Source organism: Phocoena phocoena, chromosome 2, assembly GCF_963924675.1.
Source record: "Phocoena phocoena chromosome 2, mPhoPho1.1, whole genome shotgun sequence".
Taxonomy (NCBI): domain Eukaryota; kingdom Metazoa; phylum Chordata; class Mammalia; order Artiodactyla; family Phocoenidae; genus Phocoena; species Phocoena phocoena.
Window position 1 is genome coordinate 176,574,218 of NC_089220.1, and position 12,540 is coordinate 176,586,757.

Here is a 12,540-nt window from a genome sequence, read left to right on the forward strand (position 1 = left end):
GGGGTGGAGGGGAGCTCCACCACCGGAGAGCCGGCGGCTCCCGGGGGCCCCTCCGTCCAGGTCAGTCCAGGGACCAGCGGCCACTTGCACTCCCGAAGGCCAGCGTGAGCGAATGAAAACGCCGAGGGTGTCGGTCACTGCTGGACTTCATTCACTGCTGAGGGCCACGAGTAAGAGCCCCATAAATCTTCCCCCACCGAGGAAAGGCCGGGCTTCCCACGTTGGGATAAACAAACTGAACATTTCAAAGCCACCTGTTAGGTACTCACCCCAATTTGCATACAAATGCCAACCAACAGCCTCCTGTGGTTAAACGAGGTGGGTGAGGATGTCGGGGGTTTATGGTCCACCTCTAGTGCTTGTCACAAGCCAGCGCCCGGAAAGACTGACCTCCTAACCTGCTTCACAATCAAGCGTCAGGACCGGGAAATGACCCTTGACGTTTAGCATCCCGCAGGGACGGACAACCCCCCCTTCAGACGGCCCCCGCCAGCAGTGCCGCCTCCGTGCTTTGTCCTCCTGTGACATCGTAGCCGGACACGAAGAGTCCCAGGGGAGACCCGCAGGATCTTGCCACGGCAGGTTTTGCAGAAAATTTGCCTTTGAAAATGCTGGCCGACACCAGTGCCGCTTTTGAAGAAATGGCGTTCCTCTTTTCCACACTTCGTTCGTATTTCTAACAAACACTGCTGGAAGCGGGTTGACGTCGCTTTGAGCCAGGACTCACGGAAAATATAAATACAGGTACATATAAAATGTTTTTAAATAAATAAAAGGAATATGGGAAACTAGAAATAATATAAGGATTGGAAAGGCATGAATGATCACCCTCTACACATACATCTTAAATTTACCTTTGGTTACTTATCTATGCATGACTAAGTTTCTTAAGAGAAATAATATATATATAATATAATAAACTATATAATAATAAAAAACAATAAAATATCAACTACATTATGTATATTAATTATATTAACTAGTAATATATTTATATATTAATAAAGTTAATGTTATTAATGCTATATTAATTATATCATATGTTGTATTATATTGATTATATTAGTATAACATATAATAGTATAATAATTATATGACAATAATAGAAACTATATAATAATGTAATAAAAGAAAGCTTTACAAAGTCTAAATTTATAAAACTGTAAATGAATGCACCAGAACCACTTGACTTTTGAAGTAAAAGCATTTTCAGATGAAAATGCTAGACGTTTGAAGGGGGCAGGTAATTTCTTTATAACTTTTGGTGTGTCCTTGAATAAAAGACACAGCAGACTACTCTTTGCTTTTACTATAGCATCTGGTCAGAGGCTCATTTCCAGGAGAAGAAAAAGAATTCGCCAGAGTTGCCCCAGTTGCCCCAGTTGCGGATGAAATAGTGTATCCACCTGCGAGTTCCAGATCCCTGAGCTTTGTGACGAGCACAGCTCTCGGGCACTTATTCCTGACTCCTTAGAGAAACCATATTTGATGCAAATCTTGGATATTTAAAAATACTAAGATGAAAGTACAGCTCTTGGTTTCATGGTGGGGGGAGGATATACTTTCTGGTGAGAATCAGGTTCCTTCAATTAACCTGGAGGCTGTGCTAACGTTAAAAGGTGCCTGAGCGGATTGGGCCACGCCTCAGTGCTTTCTCGCCTCACTAGCAACCTGCTTTAATGTTTCTTTATTTACTGACAGTCTAAATTCAGATGCCTGTTGACAAGAAGCCTTGATCTGTCCTTCATCTCACTCTCTCCTTGGATTGTGGAAACCTACAAAGGTGACTGATGCTAGCTCCTCCCCACGAGGAGTTCACAGTTTAATCCCTAAATCCGGGTGAGAAATAGCCCATTCGCCAAGGCAACCGTGAGTTAAAGTCTATGGTATCAAAATTACATCCACTGCATTTAGTGAAAAAGGTTTCCACCTGAATGTCTAATGCTTGAAAAGGCAGAAACGGCTTGAAGTGTGGTGTTTCTCCACTGTCCTCATTAGTCCCCAGGGAAATGCCAAGGGGAAGAGACCAGGGGTAAGGAGTTTTCTGTATTCCTCTTGGTTTTGACCGCCAACACAATTTTTGTCCCATTAGGTTTGTAACGCGAGATCTTTCAGAGTAAACCCACACGACAGCCTCCGACCTGATTAATTCATCACAACTAACACAGTCTTCAAGTGTCTAAAAACAAATCACTGACAAATTCCAACATCTACTTACACGCCCCCCTGAAATTTGTTAAATGTAAAATCACTCCAGGATTACAAAGGCCATTTGGCTGTAGCATGGCCTGTGTGTATACTTACGGTGTGTGATAAGCAGTTATCCACTCGTCTTCCCAGGGTTCTGCTCAGGCTTAGTCCAATAGCAACGGCTGCGAGATACAGGCAAGTAAATACAATTTGAAATAGCCCCCAGAGGCCATCTGGCCGCTGGCCACCAGGTAGACGAGTCTCCCTGAAGTCTTGAGGAATCTCCTTAAATGCCTTGAGACGTTACCTCACTGCTCATTCAAAGTGTCTCCCAGATTGCTCATCAATGCCCATCTGGTTATCCACACTCACATTCACATAAAGGGCAACGCTTGCGGCTGTAAGGTTGGTAGCCCTCCCCAAGTAACAAAAACTTCTAAAGGTTACAAAGCAGAACCACTGGAAAATGGTGGCCTTGCTGCAAGTAAACCCTACTGTCTGGTTAAACTCAGCTCTGTCCCCCTTCCCAATTCTATCTCCAGATTTCTGGAAGGGCAGACAAGCGAACGATACCACCGCACTGCAGAAGCGTGCGGTGTTAGCAAATTAACAATTAGAGGCTCTAAGTTGTGGTTAGTCTAAAACTGTACCTCAAATACAGAGTTGTCAAAACTTGAAAGAGCATTTAATTTCATTATTGCATTGGATCTCAGATCGAGGGTCTGTTTTTTTGTCAGCAGTGAGGGCAACATCCACACAATGAATTGGGTGCAAGGAAGGGAGAGAGTTGGTGTTGCAGCAGTGTTTTCTCATGAGGACTGTGACCCACAGAGTAATAACTAAATTAACTTCATCCAGGGAAATTAAGTAGATCGTTTACTAAGTAGTGCGCCCCCCAAAAACATTCACAAAGCCCTCCAAACCAGTGGAACCGCTGTATTTTGTCGGGAACACCTATGGGGCAAACCGTAATTGATAGTAGCACCTGCTCAGAATGCATCAGACACAAACTGTTCAAGCAATTCTGACGCACTCGGTCACCTAACTTGGCTTTTGTGGTTTTCTCAATGGATTAAGCGCCTGGAGCAGCTGGAACTCTGAGAGAACTTCCTTCCGTCAAACATCCAACGGGATAGGTGCGCACAAAGAAAACGTTCCTATCGGTGCCGTCCAGATTATGGCAAAAGGAAACAATTACAAACCAACATGATTTGTAGCTAGGAGAAACTAAAAGCAGTCAATTGAAAGTGAATATTTAAAAAGTTAAATCCAGTCTGCAGGCAACTGAAGAAGGGCTTGCAAACCTCAAATATGCAAAGATCTGAAATACTAAAGAGTAAAATGAAAATATCCCCTGTGTAAATAACAGGTATCAGTTCTCCAATTTTGAGGATTTGGGGGGGGGGGCGGGACTTGAGTTCATCCAAGACTCGTGTATTAGCAGGAATACCGCCTCCTACACCTCCTCACAAGAATCACATAAGGCGTAATTACAGCCCCCGCTGTGTGGGTAACTGAACTGAGTATCCAAAGAGCCTAAGTAATGTGCCCAAGTTCACATGTCTGGGAACAGAGGGGCACAGGAACCCAGGCTGTGAGACCCGCAAGTGCTCTGGACTGCTACCTTGGACGAGTTCAACCTCATCACACCACGTAGCTTTTGTATGTTTAAAGTTATTTGGGCTAAGAGACACAGAAGAGGAACAATTAGAGGCTCTAAGGAAAAAAAGCTGTCCTGGCCCCAAAAAGGCTCGTTCCAGACTCATGACACTAGATGCCACTGCTTTCAAGCTTTTAGTCTATAATCAAGCCATATTGAAACCAGATTTACAAGCTCTTCAGAGGAGAGCTTTGTGATTTTCTAAAGCGGACATGTTTGGTATTTTAGGAGGGAGGTCAAACCCCCTATGGTGCAGTGTTTTTAATAAAATCAGTTCAGCAGAAATTAGAGACACACCAGTCAATTTCTAGGAAGCCTCTGAGCCATTCAAAATAAGGGAGGAAAAAATCACATAAAAGATGTAACCACGGACAGATCAACTTTTTCAAAAGGGGCAGAAATGTTTAAGGGGTGTACGTACAGAAACGTCATGGCAAATTTGGTCCCATTTGTCTCTGGTTTGGGCAAATTTCCACTTAGAAAGGGAAAATTATTTTGGGGGGGAGTTCTATGTCAATATTAAACAAGGACCGTTCCTGGTAAGCCCAGCCGTGTCCTGACACCTCAGAGTAATGGCAAACATCTCCATGAGGGAAAGACAAACAAATCCATCACCATCCTTACATCACCGAATCAGCTAGGTCATTATTTCACGAAGAGTCCTCTATCTCCGCTCTTGGCAACCTCTACACTCTCGTAGGGAACCAAAAGTAGACACTATATTTAGTTGTTAGAAAAACCAAAGTGGAGAAACCTGCAATATTTTCGTCAAAAGTCCAAGTTATGTGCAGATCCAACTTTAAAACTGGTGGCAAGAACGTGTACAAATACTAAACAAGGAGATAGCAAAGGGAGAGGGTTTGTTATTACGGAAAGAGACAGGTCCTGCCTATTACGTGGCTAAAACTTGAGGACACCCTGAGCACAGAGCCACCGTCCCACCAACAGGGAGGTGTAAACAGCCTCCTTTACGCAAGAAAGAACAGGAAGCAGCTCAGCCCAAACAGAACCACGTGGAGACACTTTGTATTCACCTGCCACTAAACTTCCCTGACCTTAGCATCAGCCCAGATGCAGGCCTTCCTGGAGGATGGAGTTCACTGATTTCAAAGTGTTTCCAAGAGTATAAATTTCAATCCTTCACTGTTCTATTTATTTCCTAATGAATTCCCGAGTTCCTAGTTAACTGGTATTTGGAAGAAATGGGGTGAATAAAGAATAAGAGCGGGCCAAGCAAGGGAACAGGCCACTTCAGAGTCATGGGACTTGCATGACACGCTCCCTGACGTGAGGACGCAGAAGAGGCAAGAAGTCTTTCAACCTTCAGGCTACGAAATTACTGCAATTTGATCTAAAGCTCGGAAGAGGCGGTGAGGGTGGAAATTTCACCAACTGGCCATTTTGATCCGTTCTCTTCTCTTAGGTTTGGAGAGTTAGGCCCCCAAATTCTTTGACTCCCTCAAAAATGGACACACATAAAACGTAATACCTTTTATAAACTGTAAGTCATGCGTGCAAGAATTGTCAATCTCAAAAAGCACAACACGAATGCCATTTATTAAAACGCGTATTTATTCCATAGCCTAATTTGTTTGGGGCTGTGGTCCACTAGTTCCTAAATAACCTAGGTATTCATTTTTAGACTAGTCATTTCAACTCAGGTTCTTCCATCAACTGGGCGACTGCACCTGTCTTCTTAAGGGACCCAAATTATACTGATCGTAAAATATCCCAGAAAAAAATGCAAAAAATCCTTTAACATTCGTAAAAGAAAACCCCACATGTACTCAAATACGCAGGCTATAGGTTAATTTTTAAGCAAAAGTTTCAAATATACAGAAGTACTGAGAAAAGAACCTACAAATTATTCTCACATTTAAGATAGCAAAGACCCATCTGGGGGGAAAAAGTAAACAAATGTGGCATGGGTTTAAATTCAGGCTGGGCTATATTGCCGAAGTCCTCCAGGAGTGGGAACACTGTTACATAGTGTGTTAGTGGCTAAAACCAAGTCTATTTGATTATATAAATAAAAGAATCATTTGGGGAGGAAACTGTTATTTAAATCTCGATATATAACGTTCACTCTTGAAAATCTTTCTAAAGATTGAGAAGTTAAAAAAAAAAATAATAACACTGTGTGGAAGGAAGGCTTAAAAACTAGGAACATGGTACAAGCATGTTTGGCTAAATTTGGGGTCCAAAATATTAAATTAGGTTTGAGACAGAATAAACTGAGGAATTAGGAAGTAAAAGTAGACAGTGACTAACGTTACCAAAACGAAGTTTCATTTAGTAAAAGCTTTGTTTCCTTTTTTGATTGGAGGTAGACACATTTGAAAACATATTCCAGAGCACCTAGATCAAGTTGATAAATACCACTCTTTGCTAAGGCAACTTCCGAAATTGATCAGTGATATCTGACCTGGTATAAATAAGTTTCTGATTTCTATTAGATGAAAGTTAAAAACCAGCATTATCCTAACAAAAAACTGTGGGTAAGACACTGAATGATGGGCAGTACACATTTAGAAATTCTCCACACTGTAAGAAAATGACACACGTGCCATGTAAGAAAAAACGAGATCTTGGTCTTGTTTAAAAAAAAAATAAAAGTGAAAAAGTTAAGCCAAAATCTATAGTTGAGATCCTACTCTGGGCAATGATAGGTCTTCATTTGTATCATTAATATGTAGTTCCTTACCTTTCCTGCTTAGTTTTTAATTTATGACAAGACATCGCAAAATTTCAGACCAAAGTGTGTATATATATATATATATATATATATATATATATATATATATATATATTTTTTTTTTTTTTAACCTCTATGATAAATCAAGATGTAGGAGCTTACATAGAGCACACTTTCTTTTATTTAGGTACTCGATTCCAGCTCCCTCTGGATGCAAATAACCCTGGTAACAGTGTACAGAGTCTTCTCTTTGCTTTTTATACTTTTAAAGCAAATAATACATTTTGACTGTATTTAAGTCTGTGCAAATAATCCTTCAGAAGAAATATCCAAGATTCTGTTTGCAGAGGTCATTCTATCTCTCGAAGGTCATGACGCGAGTTTGTTTTTCTTCAGATAAAGTGCTCCCGGCCAGCAGAACTCAAAGGGCCCCAGAGGTCCAGTTCCGTGAGACCCCGTCATACGAACTCCAGCTTCCCGTGCCCACTGTACATGCCCCAGTGCACAAGCGACAGGATCCGGTCGTGGCTGAGGTCAGCCTGTCTCGTCTTGTCGCAGGTCAGACAGCAGTTCTCATGGCCGGTCACGGGCACCATGCACTCCAAGTCTAGCTTTGCCACCTGCCCCTTTTTGGAGTGGTGTCCGTGAAAGCTGTAGTGCAAACGGGACAGCATCTGCTGCCGCTGGTCCTGCAGTCTCTTGCTCTCGCTCCGCAGCATCCTCAGGGCCAACATAATCAGCAACACTAGGATCAGCCCCCCGGCGATGGGAACGGCGATCACCGCCACCCGGAACCACAGCTCTTTGGAGGACGTCAGCTCCTGCACCTTGGTGATGAGGTTTCTGCTCCCGTCATGCTGATACCTGTTCCCTTGTCCTAAAGGAACACAAGCAAGACGATCGATCAAGCCCTCCTGGAGATATTCGCGGGCACCCCTCCGTTTTCAACGTGGCACCCCATTGAAGAGAAGCTTACAATTCAATCAATATTTAGAACAGAAATGCTGCCAGTGTGGCAGAGAAGCTTCCAAAAACACTTGTTTACGAACTGTCATGACCGATTAGTAACGGTCTCTTAGTGGCTTCAAAATGCTGGAAAAACAGGCAAAACCTATTACGCAGACAGACGTCTAACGCTCACGCGGACACGAAAGCTACCCAGTAGAGATGCCCCTTTGCACCCAGCCATGCTTCTCCCTCTGCTAGCCCTGATCACATTAACACCAAAATCAGTAGCAGGCAGGCACAAGCCTAGAGACCAGGCAAGGGTTCGGTCAGAGGGCTTCTCCCTACCTGAGGCCTCCCCCTTGGGAGGGGCGAGGACGTCCTGCAGCCCCCGGTAATTGCACATGTCCTCGTGGCAGCACTCCAGCGTGGGCGCAGTGCTGCCAGAGTGGTTGTGGACCTGTCTGGCTTGGCAGACATCCGCTGTGCTTGCGAGAGAGTCCAGGCAGCCATGCGTGAGAGGGGAATTTGTGTTCTGAGGATCAAGAAGTTTGGAGAAGCAGGCGCTCAACTCAGACTTACACATGTAACCAGTAGCCACGCAGTGGGCGGCATCGCAGTAGCACCTGATTTCACCTGAAAACAAGGGGAAACTGCATCAGACTGCTTCAGAGACCGGACAAGGCATCCACTTAAGCAACCGCTCAACCCCCAATCTCAAAGACACTCACTTTAGAGAACATTCAGCTGAGGGCTTCGAAGGGCAGTCCACGTGGACGGGGAAAGCCCTTTGTGCAAGCCGGTGCTTGAATCCCAAGCCAGGGAAACATCATCTTAGAAATGTATTAATCCACGTAGCAGAGAAAAGTTCAATTTAGGGTAAGTTAGCGAATAATGAAAAATAACACTTTTGTTTCTGAAGCAAAATAATCACCCCCATAATTTCTCCTACCGTAAAAGGTAAATTACATTATTTACTCATAGAATCCTACGTGACCGTACAATATGAAATGCTACGCTTTTAGATTCTGTCACTCCAAGTATCTGACTGCTGCTGCTGAATTGGTTACTACCTCAAAGGGCTGCACCAAGACGTAAGAGCTTTAGCTAACAGCTCATAAAGCTACTAACTAGAAACACAGCAATCTAGAAGTTGCTCCGGTCAGGGGGTCTGAAAACTATGAAACTGGGTAGCTATTTGCAGCCTCTCTAGAAAAGGCAAACTTTGCCTATAAAGATCTATGCGTGCAGGGGAGCTTTTAGTCAGTATATTGTAAAACAGGAACTAGGCAGTTTACAATTAGTGGTTTGCTTGCCAAAGTCAATTTCTTTCAGCCCAAATGGAAAGTCATAAAACTGGGAGCAGGGAGGAGGGGGTAAAACTGCAAAGCTCACTCCTCCCCCGCTCACCGCCCCAGACTCCCCAGTTTTATGTGTAATTCAACATGGGATCTAAAAGGGGAAACACTGAAACTGAAAAGCCTCTGCTGGTTGAATGAGAAATCCTTAAGGAAACCTCAATTTTTTCTGTGGGAAGTGATTAAAAGTTTCCTTTATAAAACTTAGTTTGTGAGTTGCAAGTCACAGCGCAAGATGTGAGGCTTCCACGTCAACTTCTCGTTGAAATTATCTGGCTCTGGGAGCGCTCGCTCACACGCTATCTGACCCGGTGGACCGCGGCCACCGTCGCCTGCCACGGCTGAAGCTGCTGTGAACTGAACTCGGGTACACACCTCTCCCCAGCTTCCTCCTCTGAAGTTCGGCCTGGTTACAGAAACCACCGCCCTGAAATTGAACACCAACACCAACACGGGGCACTACCGCCTTACACACCTCTTCCCAGCCTCGCCTTTCTTCCTCCCTCCTCCCGTGAGTGCCTGAGTAAGAGGTCTCATTTAACTATCTGTCCAAATTCCAGGCCACCGGACCAGCGCTCAGCCTTCACCAGCACCTGCTAATGCTTCAGGTCTAAAAATGCAGCCAAGTAAACACAGATCTTTGGCAACCTGAGTGCCACCCCGCAAAGCCGGAGGTCTTGCCCCTGTCCTGTCCTGCTGCTGTCCTGGTCTGGGCCCAGGTCCCTTCTCCAGTAAGTAGGACCTTCCGGTCAGAAGCCTGCTTCGCAGAAGCTCTTTACAAGTAGAATGCCGCTTCAATGTTTACGAGAGCCTATTTGAAAGACTATATTTTCTCGCTCTTTCGCATAAAGCCTCACTGGTCTTAAGTGGTGATGACTGCAGATCCCTAAGTCTGACAATTTCCACAGACAGATTGAAAGTAGACATAAAACAGATTAAAAGTCAGTTTTGATCCCAGTCACTTCAGACCTCGTGCAGAAAAAAAGCTGAATACAAGTAGAATGCCGCTTCAATGTTTACGAGAGCCTATTTGAAAGACTATATTTTCAGTGACCTGAAACAGTCTAATAAAATCTTGACAGGTAACTAGGAAAGCTCTAACAACTTTTTTTTTTTTAATTGGAGCCACATTTGAGCAAGTTGAATGGACTTTTGTGTTACTGTATTAAAACTCTATTTCTGCCGTTTCATAAAGTTTCTTCCTGTGGCACGTGGAAGGCCAGGAGGGGACTGGTATTTTGAAACAGGGAACAATGCTCTTCTGTCTGCCCCCCTTTCTAGTTACTGTATGTGGTGATTAAACAAAAATGTCTGCTTCAGTCCGGACGGCTACAGGAGAGACTGCGGGCTTCTTCCAAAGCTTTTGAAGTCCGCAGCAGTCAGAAACCTCTGATCCCCTAATTATATCATTATCAGGCGCATAGTTTCGGTATCTGCGACTTATGTCAGCCGCAGTCCGGCCCCGTTCGGCCGGCCTTTGATAGGGCCAGGAGGCTCCCCTCTGCACCCCGCGAGGGCTGTTATTTAGGGTTGATTACAGCCTTCCTTGCAAAGTAAATAAATACTGTAGCACATCATCCTCGCTGGCCTGGCTTATCCTTCAACCTCATGCCTGCTACATGGCAATTAGAGGAAAGGGGGCGTGGGATGCGGGGTGGAAAAAGCTAAAAAAATGCTTCCTATTTTCTAAAAAAGTATCTGTTCGCAGAGCAAACAGCAGGGAGAGTTCCTGGCGAGGGAGGCTGGGGGACCTTGAAACCCAGAGGCAGTTGTTTGGGTTATTTCGACCTAAACGGCGAAAGCCTGCAGGAAAAAAAAGAAACTGACCGCTGCTTTTTTTTTTTTTTTTTTTTTGAGTAGCGTTTATAAAATATGAGGTGAGTGGGAAACACGACCGCTGACAGAGCCCCCCACCTCCCAACCCCTGAGAAGCAACACAGCCCACACTCCTGCACACACGCACACCCCTCGGACGGCACACACGCTCGCGGGCTCACAAGCACCCTCGCTCGAAGACACACACACACACACACACTCACGGACAGAGACACTGCAGTACAGACACGCACTCGCAGCAGAGACACACTCAAATACAGAGCCGCGCAGACCACCGAGACACACACTCACGACGGAGACGCGCACACGCGGGCACTGGGCGACGGGGGCGGGGTCCGCCGTCCCTCCCGGCCGCCTCCGCCCCACAGTCGGGCCCCGCTCCCCGGCTGCAGCGCTCGGAAGTTCACGACGGGCCGACCTGCACAAACACTGACAACCACTCGCCCGCAGGCTGTCACTCCACCTCCGCGCGTCGGGCCCGGGACACCCGGGGGCGGCCACGAAGCCACCGCCGCGACTTCTAAGGACGGGCAACCTGTCGCGACCTGCGGGCCCCGCGAGGGAGGCCACCTCTCCCGCCGCTAACAAAGCCCTGGCGGCGGGCGCCCCGGGACCCCGCGGCCCTCCCCGGGGAGCGCGCGCCCAGCCGGCTGGCCGGCGGGCACCCACCTTTGGTGAGCAGCACGGCCATGGCGCAGAGTTCGAGCTGCAGCCAGATGAAGATGTAGCTGGAGTGGCGATCCATGGACGCCCCCCACGGCCGCGGCGCCCCCGCCGGCTCCCGGAGCCGCGGCGCAGCTGCAGCCTACGGCTCCCGGCGCGCGCAGGGCATGGGTGCTGCCCGGGGCGCGGGGCCGGGCCGCGGCCGGAGCATGGAGCGCGGCTGGAGGGCGCGCGGGGCAGGGTCCGACTCCGCAGGGCGCGCTCCTCTGCTCGGCGCGGCGGTCGGGGTGGGCGCCCGGCTCCGTCCCCCGCGTTCGGCCGGCCACTCGGCGAAGGCGCGAGCGCCGGGGCGCGCAGACACCGCCTGCCGCGAGCTGCCGCCTGCACCCGCCCGGATCAGGCCGGCTCCTCGCCGTAAATAGCGCCCCGCGCTGGGAGCCGGCCGGCGCCGCCCCGCCCCGGCCGCGCCGGCGCCGTCCGATTGGCCGCCGGGCTCCAGCCGCTCCTCCCGCAGCCAGGGGGCGGGGCCGGGCGCGGGCTGAGGGCGCTGCCCCGCGGCTCCGAGCGGCGCCGGCCGTCTCCCGCGCTCCCCCTCGCGGAGGCCGCGCGCCCGTGACCTTCGGGAGCGGCTGGTTGAGCCGGGCCTCAGGCCATGCCTCGGGCCCCCGCCTCCGTGACCCTCACCGCGCTGCCTCGGGCCGGCGTGCGCCAGCGCGTGGCTTCCTTTTCGTTCCCCGAAACTCGCGAGCGACCCGCGCGGCCGCCTTCGGACCCCTGCCGCCGCGCGGCGCGTCTCGGGAGCTCGGGGGAGCGGGGGCGGCCCCCGGCGTGGGCCCCGCGGGCCGGCGAGCGCCCGGGGAGGGCGTCCGGGCGGGAAGGGGGCGCGTTCAGCCCCCCCGCCCGCCCCTTCCGCGCGTCCGCCCCGCCGAGTGATCAATAAGGCCCAGACAGGCTGTCGATCTGCAGGGGCCGCCGAGTTCTCCCGGGTAGACGGGACGAGTAGCCGGCCACAGACACTTAACGAGAATTAGCAAATCCAAAAGCGCCCGGCGCCAGCGAGACGACACTGGCCGAGACTGACACTCAATTAACCACCCCCCCGAACAGTCGCAGGCAAACACACCGGCTGACCCTGATCAGTACCAGCCCCGCGGGGAGCGCCCTTCTGAGATGCTAATTCACTTACTAGGACT

At 48.6% G+C, this 12,540-nt stretch overlaps 1 protein-coding gene across 1 annotated transcript; it reads right to left on the reverse strand.

Moving 5' to 3' along the window:
* Positions 1-6,711: 6,711 nt before the first annotated feature.
* Positions 6,712-11,765, reverse strand: BAMBI (BMP and activin membrane bound inhibitor). The gene is made up of 3 exons (XM_065872057.1): positions 11,354-11,765; positions 7,839-8,126; positions 6,712-7,422 (listed from the first exon to the last, which is right to left on the reverse strand). The coding sequence occupies exons 1-3, from the start codon at positions 11,427-11,429 to the stop codon at positions 7,004-7,006; spliced, it is 783 nt and encodes a 260-aa protein (XP_065728129.1). The 5' UTR covers positions 11,430-11,765; the 3' UTR covers positions 6,712-7,003.
* Between the last annotated feature and the right edge of the window lie 775 nt (positions 11,766-12,540).